Source organism: Atractosteus spatula, chromosome 6 (genome assembly GCF_055471065.1).
Source record: "Atractosteus spatula isolate fAtrSpa1 chromosome 6, fAtrSpa1.hap1, whole genome shotgun sequence".
NCBI lineage: Eukaryota > Metazoa > Chordata > Actinopteri > Semionotiformes > Lepisosteidae > Atractosteus > Atractosteus spatula.
The window spans coordinates 39,662,369-39,682,491 of NC_142711.1; the positions used below are offsets into that span (position 1 = coordinate 39,662,369).

General features: G+C 37.0%; 1 protein-coding gene across 1 annotated transcript in view; it reads left to right on the forward strand.

Moving 5' to 3' along the window:
- reck (reversion-inducing-cysteine-rich protein with kazal motifs) overlaps nt 1-20,123 on the forward strand; it is a 73,945-nt gene that overhangs the window by 18,535 nt on the left and 35,287 nt on the right. Inside the window, exons 3-10 of the mRNA XM_088918714.1 lie at nt 10,409-10,483; nt 11,649-11,685; nt 12,805-12,890; nt 13,073-13,120; nt 14,527-14,560; nt 16,863-17,060; nt 17,580-17,847; nt 18,378-18,554. Coding sequence (XP_088774840.1) covers nt 10,409-10,483; nt 11,649-11,685; nt 12,805-12,890; nt 13,073-13,120; nt 14,527-14,560; nt 16,863-17,060; nt 17,580-17,847; nt 18,378-18,554 — 923 coding nt within the window. The remainder of the gene's footprint in view (nt 1-10,408; nt 10,484-11,648; nt 11,686-12,804; nt 12,891-13,072; nt 13,121-14,526; nt 14,561-16,862; nt 17,061-17,579; nt 17,848-18,377; nt 18,555-20,123) is intronic.

Here is a 20,123-nt window from a genome sequence, read left to right on the forward strand (position 1 = left end):
TTCCAATACAATAATTTATTGGTCATGTCCTAAAACAACTTGGCAGAGATATCCAAAAATGATAATGGAATTACTACTCATATAGACTGTATATTTTTTGTAAATAGGCTACAGGCAGTTTTGATATTCATCAAAACTTAAGTCGTACAACATTTACCAATGTAATCATTCTTGTGAGGCAAGACTCTTCTGTTATTGAGGCGTATATAGAATGTAGCCAAAGGAACTGGCTTTTTTGATGACCATTTACCTGGTTGTTTGCCGCTAGTTGTGACCCAGTTATGAAATGATCCCTTTAGCTACCTCCCCAAAATTGTTTTCTCTTTTTTTTCTTCTTCTTTTTTCTGAAGGCATGCTCTCCTGTTTTTGTGACTGAACCATATATATACAACAAAGAATATGCATGTTAGCTGTTTCTATCAAATACAAAATGACTGGTTTGTCTCCTCAGTTAACTAAATTTTCTTAAGGAAATCTCAAATCTAGCTAGCTACGTAGCCATGCAAACTTAGAATAGGTGAATGAAAATAGTCTTTCTTAAACACAGTGCTCAATAGGACACCATTGGTGTGTTACTTTTGTACAGTCCTTATAAAAAATCTGTATGTCGTCTCACCGTTCAAAAATGTTTAACACGACCTCCGTAGTTGTAGTAACCTATGTGGCTTATTGCGGCTTTTTTCTCTACGTTTTACAACAAACAAGAGGCGGGCACTTATGCTCCGATGAGAGTAATTAAGTCCAGCATTTCTTTTCCTAATGGGAGGCCCATACTAAATTCAGAAGCAGAATAACAAATGGCGGAAAAAAAAAGAAATTGGTTGGATTTTTTTTTTCTACAAGCAAAAAAGGGCACATGGGCCAATGAGGGTAAAGGGTTGGGGCTTGAGCCACTGTAGCCTCCCCGCTCTGCATGTCCCTTCTGCCTAGACATGGAAAGAGGTTTGAACTTTATGATTTTAAAGAATGAAAACATCATTTAAAACTAGTACACTAGAGCAAACATATTCTGAGATAGTTCTTCATAAAATAGCTGATAACATTTTGTTTAAAGTCTGATTTTTTCAAACCTGGCATGACATGACTCATAATAGCATGACAGGAAAATAATTCTTTATTTGAGTAGACCGTGATCTGTTGTAAAAAACCACTCATACGTGTTTAGAAACACAACAAATGCCAACAAAACTAAAATAAGACAAACCAATAGACAATATGGGTTAACAGCAGATATATGCAGTTCTCCAAAGGTAACAGATGTCCTTGACTCAGACTTCCACTGCAGGTCGGTCTGTTCAGATTTTTCACTGAACTGTGTTACATGATTGCACATGGAGTTTGTTCTGGGATGTTTCAGTACAGTTACAGTAGATACTTAAGTGAATATTGAAATGCAGCTCACAACTGGCAGCCCACTAAAGCTAAGAAGGTATGAGCCTGAATGTACAGTACCTGGATGGGAGACCTTCAGGGAAGAGGGGTTGCTGCTGGAAGAGGTGTTAGTGGGACCAGCAGGGGGTGCTCACCCTCTGGTCAGTGTGGGTCCTAAAGCCCCAGTATAGTGACGGGGACTATAAAAGGTGCCGTTTTTCAGATGAGATGTAAAACCGAGGTCCTGACTCTCTTAATTAAAAATCCCAGGGCATTTCTCGAAAAGAGTAGGGGTATTACCCTGGCCGAATATCCCATTGACTTTTCCCAATCATGGCCTCCTAATAATCCCCATCTATGAATTGGTTTCACCACTCTGTTCTCCGCCCCACTGATAGCTGATGTGTGATGAGTGTTCTGGCGCACTATGGCTGCCGTCACATCATCCAGGTGGGGCTGCACATTGGTGGTGGTGGAGGGGAGCCCCCATTACCTGTGAAGTGCTTCGAGTGGAGTTTCCAGAAAAGTGCTACGTAAATATAAGGAATTGTTATTATTGTTATTGTAGCAATATTCTTTTTGACAGGCAGCAAATGCATTGTTATTTAACGGGAGAGTGGTGCAGCTGGAGAAACATAATAAGGAAAGTTATTTGCAGGACCTTCTGAATTTTATGGATATGGACCTCTGCACTGTTGCTCTAAATAGCATGCACATGTAGCTGGCCTTTAGAAACTGTTTAAACTTTTGAGATTATTGGCTAGAGAGCGAGGTGGTGCACAAGGCAAGATGGTCCAGGTCCAGAGAGACAGAGAAAGCAAAGTTTCTGACTTTTTGAAGAAGATATCATGTAGAGGATTGGGCCTCCAGGCTGGAGATCATAATGATCCCTACATGAGTGATGGTTTTTCATCCAAGCAAGCCTGTCAATATCAATTGATTGGTTTAGACTATTGGTGCCTTTTGGTGGATTTGCAAGGCTCATTGATGTGACATTGACATTCTTATCAGGTCTGTTCAATGTTTCTGTTTCACAGGACAGTTTGTCTTTCTGGCTGTTAATAGGGGCTGGGGCTGGAGCCTTGGCAGCCATTGTTTGCATTCTTTAGTGGCCTGCTAGTGTGAAGTTGGTCTGTGGAGATACAGAATTCCTCCCCCCCCCCCCCTTTAGAGGTTGACCTAATTTGCTAATTCATTTCTGGATAAGTTTGTTTACACATTTTCTGTACATTCAGGACACTGTCTGGGAAATTATGGTTGTCAGTCAGATGAATAATGTCTTTGATTTTAAAATGCAACAGTGAGGGAAAGATCTTCGCACATTCAGAATTCTCTGTAACACAAATTGTGGTCAGCTGTTTTCAAGACTGATTCAAAGAGGATGTTAATGAATTTAGAGATACTGCCAGGGACAAACAGATGAACTGGAGGATATCACCTGCAATTTACTTTATGTTTCTCTTTTATAAACTCCTTATGAGATTAAGGCAGAGATAAGCAGCTCCTCTACTGCTTATTATGAGCCTTTTGAAAATCCCATAATCCAAGTGAGAAGTCATTTAATGTATCCTTCATGCTTTAGGTACAATGTATGTACAGGTGTGCTTTTTTGCTTTCTGCTTTTTTGTAGTGTCTTTTGTGTGTTAAAGTGCTGGCTTTCTGGTGTGCATTGCTGAGAAAAACAGGAAACATATGCAGACCATTTGTAAAACAATCTTATTTGCTCAACAGAATGCTGTTCTGTTGAAAAGCTTATTATGTAAAATAACAGAAAAAATGCAAACTCTCTGTAGTACATATACTACCTACATCACAGATATAAAATATCTGTTATTTTCTTTAGCTGTTAGTAAGATTGCTAGGTGCTAACAAAATAAGACTCACTTTGTAGGGAAGCATTTTAGGGAGATAAGAGCATCACCTGTGGATGCCTTGTACCTGGATTTTCACTATCCTCGTTCGGTGAACAAAACTGATCATACAAGTTTTTTAAGCATTTTGCTGGGTACCTGCTGGTGCATAATTGGAGAGAAGTCAGCTTCTGTTCTTGTAGGGACCTATTAATACAAAGTGTTTGTAGAAGGTGCGATCACAGCTATACCTCACAAAAATAAGCACTAAAGCAACAATACAAACATCAGTGGATTTGTACAGCTTATAAGGCAAAATATGGACTTTTCTTTATTCTCTCCAAAATCTGTCTTTCAGTGTCATCACTCTTATCAGCTATTTGTCTCCTCACAGTGTCATGGCACATGTCCATAGCACAGTACTAAACTCTTACTGTGGGATACACAGGAAGCCACAAGATAGCTCGCCTTCAAGGCACTTTTTGACAGTGATGTAAACCTGTTGTAGGTATTGAATTCTGTTGTATTTGGAACTCATCCAACTTTTTTCATATTCCTTCGTTTTTTCCAGCACATCCACGTCCCCACATTTGACACTATGCCCTTGATTCTTCATCACCTGTGACTGAAAATTTACACTTAATGTTTTCCAGGTCATATCTTCTGACAACAAGCTTTCCTACCTTTTCAGTAACTCCAGAGGTTTCTCCTATACCAGGAGATTTCCCCTTTGAAATAACTGTCTGATTCTGATAATTTTCAGAAAACATGTGTAGTATCCCTCCCTTGTCCAAAGTAACAGTAAACATGTCTGTCTATAATTGATGACGTTCAAATGATTCATATGCAGTTTTTACGAAACCTGAAAGCCTTGTAATTTTCATTAGCACAGATCACTGAGGAGCCAAAATATAGCTTGAGTGCATCTTGTTTTGTTACAGCCCAGTTTCAGACACTAACGTACAGTAAAAGATATTATACTTTATTCAGTCTCTCTTACACACATTATTTTAATGAACTTAAGCTGATTATGTAGCAGTTCTGCAACCCATTAGTGAATGAGTCACAAAGCCACCATTTGACAATGATTGTTGTAGTGCATACTCAACAGATCAGCTTTTCCTAATGCAACTGCATTGAAATTTGACTTTGTTTGAAAATAAAATTAAGCTGATTAAACATTGTGCTGTATTTCTTATATCGTATACAGAGATCCCACAGCAATTTTTGTTTTGTAGATAGACTCAAGGAATATTACTGTAGGATCCCACTAAGATAAACTTTATATTTTGACTTTTTTGTTCTACGTTATACATTTCAGATAGCTGATACAACTGGAAAAATATAAGGGATTTCTTGTTTTTTTATTTACCTAGTCTTTCTTCTGATCTTTCTTCTGGTGTAAACTGAAAGAGGAGGCTCAGGGCTCATGACAAAGGGTATTGATAGCATTTCTCTTGAATTTTATCTGACTGTTTGGCTCCAGTAAAGTCCCTTTATCATTGGAACCGCTAGCTCAAGCTGTCTGTCTTTCTGTCAGTTCTACTCCCATTTCCATTAACAGTACTCATCATTACACTCTATGCTGATAATATATGCGTACTATATATGTAGACAGTAACGCCTTATCCCTGCTTCATGCTAACTATGGTGGTTTTGGTGCCATTATCTGGGTATAAGATTAACGTTCCAAGTCTGTGTTAGTGCTGTTAAAACTTTCCGGTGCAAGAAACTGGCCTGCTTCTGATTTTGTCACTGTTCAAAGACTTCAGACACATGGGTATTGTGATTCATGCTCCTTTACATTTCGTCACATTAATAACTTTTTTAGGCAGGCAGATACTGACTTGAACAGGTAGACACAGTTCCCCCATTCTGTCCAAGCTCGCATTTCCTTAATGCAAAATGCTTCATTTTTATGACCTAAATTCCTATTTCTCCCCCCTTAGTTTACTGGAATAGACTGTGTGGTACAATTTCTAGTTTCGTATGGAAGAGGAAGCAGTAGGTTATTAAATTATTTTGGCATCCACTTGAAGAAAGTCTGGTCACTCCATATAGACTTCAAGATTTAATTTATACTTTCTCTTTGGACATTTTTAATATTGAAATGTGACCCCATAATTAAGTCACTATTTACAACTTAGCATCTGGTACAGAGATTCACAAAATCCCCAAAAACCTGGCATTCACATTTATCATCATTAACTCCTTACAGGTAAATACCCTTTCTCTTTTCCGCCTTATATAAAGAGATTCACATTCTAGCAGATATTTTAAATCAGTCTTTGATGGTCTTTGCGTGCTGCACTATTTGTAGTCTCCATTCTACAATATGTGCTTATCATGTCCCTTGGGGGGTGTTATTGTTTGCATGCCCTGTGCATCTTCAGGAAGGATAATCTTCAGGAATTCAAGGGCAAATCCAAGACATTGCTACTTGAGAGAGGGATATGAATAGTGTAGAATTTCTTGTGACAATATTTAAGATAATAGAATAATATTCACAAATCCTGGTTGTTGAGCTTAATTTTCTGCCTTCCATATAGGGATTCTTTGGTGGGAAACTCAGAGGGGTGTTCTGACAGTGGGGGCAGGTGAATGTTCCGTTGTTTTGTATTGGTTTACAAAAAAATACCTTTACTTGTATATTACTAAAGATGGCCTGGGTACTTAATATACTTAATATACTTAATCCTTCAGTCAGGGCTGAAGGCTCATCACCTTCACTGTTTACCCAGCACAGTGTAGAGCCATCTGATTAAAAAACAGTACAGTGTCATCAAAATGTAGACTAGCCACTGGCTAATTACTCCTTCAGCTGTTCATAGTTTCAGATGATGAATGCTTTGCTTAGGCATGTGATTCAGTGACTTTGTACCAAGCAGAAAAAAATATAATTTTTTATATTAACTTAACTGTATTTTCTTACTTTTAGATATAAATACAGGCTATGAATTACCTGTACTTTAATTAATCATCATTTTAGGTATACATATAGAAAACATTGAAATATCTGTGGTTATTTTTCAGAATGGCTGAGCAGCTATGACCTGTCTAGCAAGTGATATGTTGTATTGTGATATACTACAAATTATGCAGCCTTATTAGATTATATGATGAACATGCATTGCATTGCAAAATTAGTGACACCTTGGTTGGGTTGCCACGCAGCTCAGGCAATATAGGTGTGGATTTGGGAGCCAAGTTGTTAGAACGTAATTTCTTCTTTACAATCTTTGAAACATGAACAAATAGCAAATCATAACTGCAGCAGCTTTTAATAAAAAATCTTTTAAAACGTCTTTCAAGATCACACGACTGCTATTTTACATTTTTTAGAGGTCCGTCTAAAAAAACTTCATTGAAACCTCTCTCCATATAATGTTCCTGTCCAGACCAAGACTTCAAACAATGTGAAGTTGTTCAGTTTCAACCATTTTAACAAAGAACAGTTTTCACAATATCAGTTCAAGCTGTACTCAGACATGTGAATAAGCTCAGCCCTGATGGTTCCTTCCAAAACCATCATCTGTGTTGAAAGTTTGGAAGCAGAAGAGACACAAATTTGATGTGTCTAATGCACATTTCATTTGACATTTAAAAAGCTGATATTAGTCTGTTGTGGGGTTAAAGTGATTTGTCTTGTCTTACAGAGTTCAGCATTTTTAAAAACATTTCAATGTCTTATTCTACAAGCAAAGTACCAGATAAATTAACATTTCATTTTTGCGGATTTATTTTTGTGAACAGACCTAAAATCTTCACTGACCTGATTTCTCACAAATTAAAAGCTTGGCCTGAGGTCCACATTAATCTGAGCATTAAAATTCTAACAACAATACTTACATTTAAATTTTAGCTTCAGGAGGGAAAATCCATCATCTTTGAGTCAAATGCATTAGAAAACTGTTTTCTTTTTGAAGTTTCAAGATGAGAAAGGTGGAGCCATTCATGAAAAGGTTCTCCTTGCAATAAGAAGCAAACTGTTCTTGAGATTTATTGTATACAAAGGAATCCAGTGCAAGGACATTCATACATGTCTGTGTGCCTCCCTGCTCTTGTTCATTTGAGACATAAAAGAAATATCTGAAAGGCCATTTTCTGCATAAAGTGCTGAACCCACAGAACTCTATTGACCCCACTGGTAGTGGAGGTCTGAGCTGCCCTAACTATGAAAGTGAGGCATTCAGAACTGTCTGCCGTTCCCTGAACACTGGCTGCACAGCTTCCTGTTCTTATTGCACCTGCCAGAAGTAAAGATATAGGCAGAATGTGAAAGATAATACAAGTCTTGTTATCGGCTGCAGAACTGCTGCCAGGGCTATGAAAAAAAAGGCGCTGGATGTGCTTTAGGGGTTTTTATAAGTCCTCCAGATGGAAGGCTGTCTCTTTGATGAGAGCGTGCTTGCCTGCTCTGCTGAAAAAAAAAAAACAATTAAGAAATGATCGATAGAAAGTCTGGCAGCCCTGCCTTTGAGACAGTAGAAGTGCACAACAGCTCTCCAGATTATATCATTAGCGTTCATGGCCAAAGCCTCTCTCAACTTATAATGCAGTGCAGACCTCTTTCTCTGCCTTCCAAGGACACTAAGAATCTCCTTTTACAAATGATTATTTTTTATTATTACATTTAAAAAAACAAAATAAAGATGGTTCAACAAATTTAAGAAAAAAAAAACATTTTCAGTTTCAGCATTCAAAAAGGCAAATTGGGGAAACAATTTTGAAATAATATTCTTATTCACTCCTTGTGACAATACACTTTTCATTGTGTTTTGCATACTATTTAATACTTAGTAGATGTCTGCAGAAAGTTTATATTTGATTTTAGCTTAGTGTTTTTATTTGTTACCCTTTGTAAGAACTTTTTTTCTGGGTGCAACAAGTGTTTCTAATATACTGGTCAGGATCAGGATCAGGATTTTTTTTTGAAAAACCGGGAGTCTGTATATTTTAGCTGCTTTTAAGAACGATGCACAAAATGTGTTTTTCTTATTAAAAAAGGGATGATGGAGACTTACAGTATAGCTTATTCTGTACACACTAAATAGCCCTTGAAATGAATGTCAGACATGACAAGATTCAAAGGGCTTAGTGACAGAATACGGCATCAAAGGTTTGTATTTTCAAATTTAATATGTATTTGAGTTCTGTTCCAACCCTGCTTGTGTTTCATTCAGATTTGTGCTGCTTTGCCAGCTTTTATTGACATTCTTCACTAACATTGCCAGTGGATTTGCACAACACATTAATCAGCCCTGGAGATTAACAGTTTTGAGGTTGATAGTATTTTTCTACATGAATATTTTAAAAAATAGCAGTACCATAACTGTTTGTCTTATAACTCTGTAATTTTGTTGGAAGCCAAAAATTGTTAGTTGTTTGGAATATTGTGATTTTGCCTGGCCACTGCCATGAAGATTTTAGGAACAGTGGACACCGACTGCTGCTAGTTGAGATTTTAATTTTTCCAGTTTTCTTTTCTGTAACTCACTTTTAGCGGGAAAGTCCACATCATACATTTTGTGTGCAGTTTTGAAATGTTGTTCTATATTTCCCTTTTTTGCATACACGCTAGCATTGCAGATTTGAATGAGAAAGTACAAAAAAAAATCATGCTCCCATTCCTTGTGGTAACGGTAAGTTTTCGGTCTCTTTGCTTCATCATTTTCGCTCAAACACTACAACTATCAAATAGGCGATCAAACGTATTTTGTCACGACCAGTCTGTTTCGCTCCACAATGCACTGTAGCGATTGTAAAGTTCGTGCAGCAATAGCCAAGAGAACGTTCTTGGGTAGCTCACACAACACTATTTATGGAGCTCCTGTAGCCTTTTTTTCAATGTCAGCCAGCACTCAGGGAAGAGACTCTTACAACCCATTCGACAAGGGTTAATGGCACACAAGGGCAGTCAAATGTATGACATTCCATGCACAGATCTGAATGAATTTTTAGCCTATGGAAAAAGTAAATAGTCAAATAGCCCATTTATTTTTGCCAAACATTCTTGCGATCAATCGACTGGCAAGCACTCCTCGATCGACCGGTTGGGCACTACATTAGTATTAGCACCATTTTTTGAAGCAAATGTATTAACTAATTTCTTAAGTGTCATATATATTGTAATGATAGCTCTACTTGTCTTTTCAGTGTTAACCACAGTAAAATTATGACATACCTGAGACATGGTGCCTTAACAGGATCTATATGTTGGTCACAGGAATAACATACACACAAACGCTACTTTTTGGTAACTCTCTAACTAGACTTTTTGCAAAGTTCCTCTCTACAAGTTTCTTTCAAACTTTTTTTTCCCCAAAAGTCATGCTTCAGTTGTTTTTATTTGGGCTCCTTATCCCATTGGTGCCACACATTACCGGAGATCTGCCCTCTGCCTCCTGATAGCAGTTGTGCAGCGCTGGAAGCTTCACTTCTTGGTCTTTAAATTATAACTAAGCTGTTTATCTTCTACTGCTTGCTCAAGTGACTGAGGATGGCAAATCAGTCCTTTCTGTCTTCTAGGAGTGTGGTCTCAGAAGTCCATTTTGTCTCAGCCTACCACCTTCCTACGAGGTGTAATCAAATGTTTATGTACTGTAGATGTTCCTGTGCATTAACAAATTTCTGATAAAGAGTATGAACACATTAAAACCACGAGGACTGTAGAAGGAAAGTCCAGGCAGCTGTATGACAGAGCTTTTAAAGATGGCAAAATCTTTGAGACAGCCTTCCCAACCCGAACCCAACCCCCAGTAACACAGTGCAAGTCCTTTTTATACTCTTAACATTTACTCATTAACATCCATGTGAGATGTTAATATACTAATTGACACCAGTGCAGGTATTTACATGTGCTGAAGGCCTTTGACGGCCTCTAGTGGCAGTCATGACCAGCCAGCCACAGAGACCTCCAAGGAAAATACAGGTTGCTGCTGTAAGTGGTGTTGGTGACTCTTGTAGGTGTTAAAGAATTATTTGAAGAGTAGAGCTCCTAACACTGGTATCTGGCCTAAATCTTCTGTTTTTGCACAATCCGACATGCTTAAAATTGTACCTTGATTCAGATGGTAAAGCATTTTCTAATTTCTCCACTTCATTATATGCAAGATAAATACACGCTGTAAGGTAGAATTGCTGCTGTAGGCAGGAGTGTCTTCAGATCTATTTATCTCTCTTCACAGCTTTCTACCATAAAAAGTGAATCCCGTTTAAAACATCTACTACAACGGTTACCAAGCTACTGTCCAGAATCTATGGTAAGTTTTATTTTACAAGAACATTTAATCAATTACTAAAACATTTATTAATACAAGTGGAAAAACTTGCTCAGTGTTTCTCAAGCCACTGTTCTAAAGGTATAAAACACAAGGTCCACAGGGTCCACATGTCACAAAAATTGTAATATTTTACCTGTAGAGGGTGAATCTCCAGCTTTAATAGGGGTAACCCTGTGATGGACTAGAGTTGCATATTTCTGATCCTCTTAACACTGTAGCAAATAGGATAAACTGATGAGGATCTAGACTTGTCTATACTACTACTGAATGAGAGCAACATTTTATTTTGCCCTCTCTGCTGTGCTTTTCCAGTGTTTCTTCCAGCTTAGATGTTCGTATTCTTCTAGTAAAATATATTTTTTCTTTGAACTCCTTGATTATGGTCTATAGTGGAGAATTCCTGACAAAACATTTACTCTAAACTATTAAATTAATCTGAAACAGCACAACAAAAACAAAATTTTCAAAATATAGCTCTGAAGGTTAATGCAGTTCCTGTTATGCTTGGTTTTTTGTTCATCCATATATGTGTTTTCTGTCTTCAGTAACCAGTTGAGAATGTTTGTTTTATTTAATTTTTCATATTATTTTTATTAGCCACAAATCTTTTGCTCAAATGTTTGTTCTGTTTAGCATTTGTTATGGTTTTTGTTAGTGTTCAGTTTTATTATGTGGGTTCTGTCATCTTGTAGAACTTAAGCAACCACAAACAGCAAATGACTTTCAAAACAGTGAAAGAATTATTGCAAAAAGTAACTGGACTTCAGAGTTAAGCAGTGTTTCAACGGAACACAACTGAGTTTGGGAGGGGAATGTAACCCTGGGTTGAGCAGTGGATCTAACTAGGAGTATGGGAAGATTAGGATTAAACTCAGCCATTAATATTAATATTATATTAATTAATGATATTAATGAAAAATCTAGATGATATAATGAATCAGTTGGCATTTTTGCTCTACATTTCAGTACAGATATTTCCGTATGGGCAAGCTATGTGCCAATTGCCTTTATAGAACTGTTTTACCACAATGTGAGCAGTCTATCCAGGATCCAGGATAAATCAGGATCCTTATGAGCCTTCCCCAGAAAAATAAAGCATTTCTTCTCTAATTTAAATACAGCCTTCCCAATTTTCTTCTTTCAGAATGAACTTTGGGTTTGCATCAATTCCACCTTACCTGGTAAGATCTTTTGTAAATCGTATTACCATTTTTAATTTCATCTTAGAGGTGGGTTTGCAAAGTGGCTTGTTGTCTTAAGGTCCATATACCTTCTCTCTTTGTACAACCAATATTAGAACTTATCGAAAATGGAACTAAACCTTCAGTTCCTCATGCAAATGTCTGGTCACCACAGGAAGTACAAAAATTAAGGAATGAATAACATCTGCAAATTAAAGAAAAATTATTTTTTGGTATTTCCTGCAGAGTAAAAATATATATTAACATTTTTGTGTTTATATTGACTTGTCAGTCTTCTTTCCAACAACTTTAGAAAGCATTGCAAAAGGTCATACAAACTGCCTTGATATATGTAACATGCTCTCTCAAAAGCATGCTCTGGAAGGTCAGTTCTATGCTGAGTTTTTTTTTTATCTCACTGACAAGCTCTAAAAGAGAGCCTTATAAAGTCAAACTATTTGCAATAACATAAGCTTCAGAGTTAACTTCACAGAGCTTGCTCTTGGGTGAACAACATACAGTACAGTACATATTGTATCCGTTTTGATCACCACATTACAAAGCATTTCTTTTTTTGACACAGCAGGGCAACCAGAATAATTCTTGAACTAAAAAGCATCACATGCACGGATTTGCTAAAACATTGAATCGTTTGAAGGTTAGAGCAAAGATTTACTATGTAGAGCTGAAGTGGAATTAGACTGAGTGCTGAAGCAGGTAACTTCATGCTGAGGTAACTCTAGCTCCTTGTGGGATTCATGAATGGAGAATAGAGTCTCAAGCCTGAGCTGGAATAATTTCCTTTGACAAAGAGATGCAAGCTATTCTGCTGCAGATTACCAATCCATATTTTTGAAGTCACTTTGGTGGAGTCATTAAATCTTTTAGTCAACTTTTATTTTCATGTTTTGTCCAGAATTATTAGTAACTCACGGTTGGGAAATTAATTATTGGTAATGCACATGTAACTGGAGCAGTTTCTACTCCAGTTAAACAAGCTCACTTGTAAGAAGAATTTTGTTAAAAGGCAGCTAAGAGGCGGTGGCATATTTTGAATGTAAACACTTGGCCTCTCATGTCAGTCTTGTCATTTCCAAAATACTTTTCTTTATTTCAAAGGTGCATCCAAGAAATCTGAAGGGTGGGTTGGCCTTGGGTGCTGTGAACTAGCAATTGACCCAGATTGTCGGCAAGAGTGCAAGTTGGTAAGAAATTTGCGGGGTATAAGTTTAGAAAACTTCATTCCAGGTTATGAGAATCATTCCTCTTCATCTTCTGAACTAGTCAACCTTATCCTTAGCACAGACCTTTTCTTAAGTAAGGCTCATATCATCTATGTTATTTTGGCTCTTCAGACACTTAAAGACCGTTTCTTCTTCCCCCATAGGCATCATCCAAGAATGACATTAGAAAAAAATGTGAGAAAGGATTTGAGGTATGCATCTTTATGACTTCTGAATTTTTTATGGGTCCTCACAAATGGTTTTCTCAGCAAAAGCATAACTGTGATATAGGTATGTTTTTGTATTTAAATGCAGTTGTAGGTTTTACAGAAACATCCTAAATATAGAACTCCTGCACTTTATTATGATGTATAGGGAGATATTTTTTTGCATTGGCTAAAATAAAAAGGCATCATTCTTATGCTCTGTAATTGTTGTCTGAGTAATGAAGAGATAAAAGGCAAGTCCCCTGTCTGTCTCACTGAATAATGTGATCTGCCAAAAAATAAGACATATTGTTCATTGCTGTCAACTTTTTATTTATTGTGCTTGTTCAGACTGAGAGAGTCTTTTCCCAGATTGCCTTTACTGTCAGTCTTTGTTGTGTCCCTCTGTCCCATAAAAAAACAAACTTTTTTTTACTGGCTAAGCTTGCTGTTTGTGTTAATTGCTGTGCTCTGACTTCACTACTTTTATGGTGTAATTTTGTAGAAAAGCCTAGAGGGAATCAATTATTCTTTTTTTTCTTTTGATGGTCAGGTTTATCTCTGAACACATCCTCTGCAGTTACTTTGGTTTCGTACGCTACTTTTTAGTTGGCGTATTGAGACTCATCATAACCAGTGATTTCTTTTCATTCCATTGCCCATCTTGTATTCAGTAATATACAGAAACACAGAATGTTTTGGTTCTAATTAGTCTCATTTATTATTCTCAGCATCTTGATTTTGTTGGAATGAAAAGTCAGTTGCAATGAAGGCATTTAGGAAATTTAATCGTATTGCTTTCTTTTTGACTTTGTTAAAATGAGAAATGGAAAAACGAGAAAAACGCTTTATCGGTATTTAAACAATAATTTCTTTATTTATAGAGTGAACGTCAGAAAGATGTGATCACGAACATTGCTAGCATTTCTTACAGCCATAAATTCTAGCAAAATGATCTGGACAAGTTTATGGAACATTTTTTGAATGATTATTCTGTTTACAAAATCAAAACTCAAACACAGAAACATGTGGAAAGCTCTTTGTCAAATTACTTTGCCCTCTATACAAAAGCTGGGTCTTCTGTTCAGTAGAAAAGGTTCTTGCCATATTATACTGTTGTGGGAATCTTACACTGTGAGAATAAGCTAATTGGTCATTGTCCCTGCCTTCCTGTGTGTGTGCAGGATTAAGCTGCTTCACCTCAGGTCTTTGTGCAAAATAAATTGTATTTAATCCTTAGTAGTGACGTACATGTGTACAATTTCTGCACAGGAGCAAAGTTAGAGTGTTAACATACCTGCTGTTATAAACTAGAGTATTATTTGCCTGTAGCACATTATTATAAGGATAATTCATCCATTAATGTGTTAGTATCAAACATACTGATTCAGGTACTTCACTTTTGTTTTTAGAATGCGCTCTACAGCTGTATCAGCAGAAATGAAAGTGAGTATTTTTAATGTTTGTCTGTACACTATATAAGTATATAATGTAATGTGTATAACATATATAATGTGTATAACATATATAATCTCTTTCTGTATACAGTTGAAGTGTGTATATTTTGCTGTATTATGTATAGTATATGTACTGTATGTGATCCATTCTCCTAAAGCAAAGTGCTTTGTTTTGTTGGGGTTTTTGTACTGGTTTTTCTTACAAAAATAAATAAAAATATCAAATCATACATACATGTATGTTCACACTGGCTCACACACGAGGAAAACATGTGAACAGTAATTAGAGCTGGGCTGTCAGAATGTGTCCGAGTGCTGGAAGTGCCCCTCAGCCTGGAGCCTGTGACCTAGAAGGGGAACAGGCCTAATAAGAGTTGCTGGCAATGGAGGGAACTGAGCTGTCTGGGGAGACCTAAGTTCACGACATTCCAACGGCCCCAGTTTTCTGGTTTGTGGGGCTCTTGTGACTAATGTCTGTGTCAGCACGCTCTCTGGCTCGAAGGCTGTACAGTGAAGAGAATATGATTTCCTACAAAGCTTTACAGGGTGCGTGTGAGTTACCCCAGCATCCCTACCCATCCAACCCATCACCATGTGTGATTTGCTCACAGGAAATTTCTGGAAAAACGTCAATAAGGTTTTCAATCAATCAATCAGTCTTGTATTTGGTATAATGTCCTTCTCAGCAATTAGCTACTGAATTCCTTACATTATTATACAGCAGTTATTAATATTGTACACTGGATGTTTGGGTGTGGAGGAGAGGGAAACAAAAACTGTCAGCAGTAAAAGAGTTCCAGGAGCTGTGCTTCCTCCAGGCAATGAGTTTGTGTTACATTAATCATAATAAATCATTTATAGTCCCTGTCAAAGTCAAGAGTTAAGTAGCAGAGATTTCCTGGCTTTGCCATCTTGGGTCTAGCGCTCTAATATTGATGTTGCAGACTGTCAGTACATATAAATGTAGTCCCAGAATCAGCCAGAACCTGCCAGTGGTCAAATAAAGAGATGGGAAAGTTTGTTATAGTAATTAGAAGGAATATCACAGTTTAGAGTAGCTAAAAATTATCTTATACGCTTGCAAGATTGGCGCCCCATTGTTTATAGGCTAAGAAAGTGACTAAAGAAATATATTTTGATCCATAGTTTTTAATTTGCGTATTTTGCAGCAAAATGTGAAACAAGTATTATTCTGTAGCTTTTTATTACTGTTAATGAAGCTACAGAAAAATGAGGAAATATGGAAAATCAGGAAATGAGGACTATTGATAAAAAGATAGGGAGGGATTTTGTGTTGTTGTACTTATATTCAAGCCCCCATTTAGAAAGAATACAAATTCTGAGCTTTCACTCACAAAAAGCATTGTCAGTTACTTTATTCTCAAAGAATCTATAGCAGTATGCTGCAGTAGCCTTCATACTCATGGCCTGTGGTCAGCATATATTCGATGTTCTAACATTTATGATATACCTCTTTTCCTCCGTAGTGGAGGAGGTCAAGTGTCTCACACAGGAAGGAAGTGAGTGCCACCCTTGCTGATAAGCCTTGTTTACATGCCTCAGGAGAAAGGCCAAGACCCCTGCTTAGCTAAAATGCATTAGTTTGTCCCACATCTCAAGAATAAATTAAATGCTTATTTTCTTTTTCTAAGCCATAATAACATGCACAGACTCTTTATACAAAATCCTACAGTACATCCTCATCCTAAGTATACTCTGTATTCTTAGCCCATGAAAACTTTAAAACTATTTTCCCATGACTTTACACATAAGGCTAGCACCTTAACATAGATGTTATATGATTTACTAGTACTTGAGATGTACAGTGTAAGTTACTACATTTTTTTGTGAGAATAACAGAAATCTTTTCCTTTTAACTAAACTGCAGAATGTGAAATAAGGCCTTCAAACCAAAAGACTTCAATTTGTTCCAGTGCTCCAATCCGCAAACAGATTCTCGAAAATTGTTTTTAAAATTGTCTCAATAATTGAAAACAAATGACAATATTTTGTAATAGTCTCTGTAACATGCATGTTTGTTCTTCTTATGTCTCGTTTTTTTTGTGAACCAGGTGAACATACATTTGCGTACTGCTAATTAAGCTCTGCATTAACTCTGCTAATCTCGTAATATGCATGGTGATGCTCAAATGTATGAAGACAGCTTTTATTTGAAACAATGCAATTGAATGATTCAGTTCAGTAAGTTACACATGTCTGTAACTCCTTATTTTTTCTCATGAAAAGTGCAGATATCTTTGTCTCTGACTGAGGTCTTCTTCTTCCCCAAGTGGGTTCGGTGTGTTGCAGTTATGCAGGAAGACACACAAACTGCAGAGAATATTGTCAAGCAATTTTCCGGACAGACTCCCCACCTACTCTCTCCCAGATAAAGGCTGTTGAAGATTACTGCCAGAGCATCAGCCCAGAGTTAATAAGCTGTGTTGAGAACTACACAGAATCCTATCCAATTAAAAATCCTATTGACAGTGAGTATAAACTAACATGGTGAGTCAGACTGGAAGTGTCTCTCTTCTGTTCTCTTTTGTTGGGAATTCAAAATAAAGCAAGTATTAATTATCCTGGCACATGTGATATATCATTTGACTGTTTTGATGTTCATTTTTAAATATTTGACCCATCCCTTAGAATAAAAACCCTTCATAGCAAAATCAACATTTTCTTGCGGTATTTCCCCTTTTTTTTGGCTGTAGTTTTGGGGTATGCATCCAAACAGCTCCTCATCTGTTCTTTGCAAAAGCTTGACACGGAATTTGCTGCTGGTTTGTATCACAATTCTGACTAGCTGTAATTTTGAAAATAACTAAATTGATCAGATTAAACTTAAATCTGTGTACAACATGTTTCTTTCAACATTTGCGTGATCAAGTAGTGGCACTGTACCAGTGGAATTTTCTGACATTTTTGTGTTATACAGAGAATTTAAAGGAAATGAATTTAAAAGTATATGAAATTGAAAGTGGTTCTGTTTAACTTGTGGTTGTCAGGTTTGTATTGCTGTGAAAGAGCTGATGATGCTCACTGCCAGACTGCTTGCAAAAGAATTCTGAGGACAATGAAGACGGAAAATGAAATCATAGATGGGCTGATCAAGGAATGTGATAAGCAGCCTTTGCCCCAGGATCCACTCTGGCAGTGTTTTCTGGGAAATGCTGGATCTGGCAACAATGGTGTTTCTGTGGATACTTCCCCATCTACTGGGCTGGATAGTGCAAAGCTGCACTGCTGTTACAAAGCCAATACCACAATCTGTAGGTCAGTGGAAAATCTTTATTTTTTACACTTGAAATAGAAAAGGAACAGGATTAAATCAAAACTGTTAACGTACCCGCCAACTGCAAATTACAGACCCTTGGTGGGTGGTTTTACATTGGGCAGACGAAAGAAACCTCTGACAAACCCAAGGCCATCATCAAGCGATGAGTTTGTAATTAGTGATAGGTGTGTGGGTTGAAGTTTTAATTCACTCTAGGCCAAAGGATCATTTGGCAAAATTATAGCAACAGTTTGAAGCCAGTTATTTACGTTATGCTGTCTGCTTGAAGGAGTGGTGAAACATTACCTCCTACTTGCATCAAATACCTGTTTCTATAAATAGAAGGATCTTTGTAAAACTGTCTTGAATGGCTTTATAGGGTGTAGGTTTTATGATCATTAAAGTACAAAGAAAAATTGGTTAAGTATTGAAGTTGAAGAAGTATGATATTCCTATAATGCTACAAATAGTGTTATGTTCTGTGCATTTCTTTTTTAAACCTGACGGGCTGAAATTGCGTTTCTGCCAGGGAGTTGTGCTTCACAGTCAGTACCAACTGGGGCAGCACGCAGAGCTGGCAGGAGTTTGACCAGTTCTGTGAGTACAACCCTATGGAGGCTGCAATGGTGAACTGCTTGGCTGATGTTCGGGAGCCGTGCCAGCTGGGCTGTAAAGATCTGACGTACTGTACAAACTTCAACAACAGGTACGTTTCTCTTAAGTGTCCCTAGTAAAATATCACAGCCTGATATTTAAATCAATACTTGGACACATAGCATTGAAGGTATTCCGATAATAATACTGACAGTGCTGTGATGCTGCTTCTGCACTTCTTAGAGGTAATGATGAAGATGTGTCATCCAGAATACCACTATAAATAGCTTATTTTGTTTCTGTTAAAAATTCGGGGAGTTGCAGAAGGATAGTCAAAAACTTATTGTGCAGATTGTATTTAGTGTGCATATATTTGGCAAATAATGGGGTCCAGAGGTGCATTATGAGTACATGGAACTTTGTTTTTCACAATAACAGATTTAGTTATCTATTTCTTTTATCTTTTTGCTGAACAATGTTAGATAACTAAAATAGATTTAGTTATCTATTTCTTTTTGCTGAATGTCACTTCACATTCTTTCTACTTGATAAATATTCGCATTAGGGGAAGGTTTATTTGCTAGGTTTGTTTTTTAGGGAATTCAGAATTTTCCAGCCAGACCCATGTTTGTATTGGTGACACCGTTAGCAGTTACAAAGAAATTGATCTCTCACCTTAATAATTCATTCAGGCCACCGGTATAAGAAATGTTTAAGTCCCCACATTGACCTGAGGGGAAATTCTGTATGTACTCCTCAGCCAGGAGGTGGTAATGGGACAAAGCTGCCATACTCAGAATTACCATGTGCAAGGAACATAGACACAAACCAGCAAAACTCTAATGGACAAGTTACAGTGTATCCAGTGGAGTCTGTGCCTAGGGAGGAAACAGTACCCTTTTCATAGACACATAGACACAAACCAGCAAAACTCTAATGGACAAGTTACAGTGTATCCAGTGGAGTCTGTGCCTAGGGAGGAAACAGTACCCTTTTCATCACAAATTGAAATACTGTACAAAATACTGAAATACTGTATGAAATTCCTTCTTAAAGTTATACAGATATGACTTTTCAAATTGTGAATTTTTATTCCAGAACTGAAAAATGAAACAGCTTATTTAGGTCATACAAATAAATTAAGACTATGTTATCTTGCATTTTACATGCGGTTGAAACTAATATTTTTAAAAGTAAATTATGCTGGGGCTATAAGTAATTATAATGTGCTCAGACTGTATACAGTACAATTGAACTGTCATGGTCGAACACAATGTACTGTCATCTTTAAAAGCACTGAGAAAATTGAGGTCCTGGTTGACTGGTGCTTTTGGAGAGGGACTGTACAAAGCCCTACTCAGAGCCTCTGATATTGCTCTTCAGACATGGTTAATTGGCAGCAGAATGAAAAATGCCACAGCTTGATACATTTGAACTCAGTGTAAAACATAGCTTTGAATCGGAAGCAGTTAAAATTAAGGGAAGAAAAATGACAAATAAACACAGTTTAGCAAAATAAACACTGGTGATACTCCATGGGGGTTAAATGAATTTGCATGGGAATCAGTTGTGTGAAGAGCCAAACATATATCAAGGAATATTTTTAATTTCCGTATTACCTATAGAATTCATTGCCATCCTGTTGTGAAAGGTGTCTGAATTTATGTTTTTGAGAAACTGT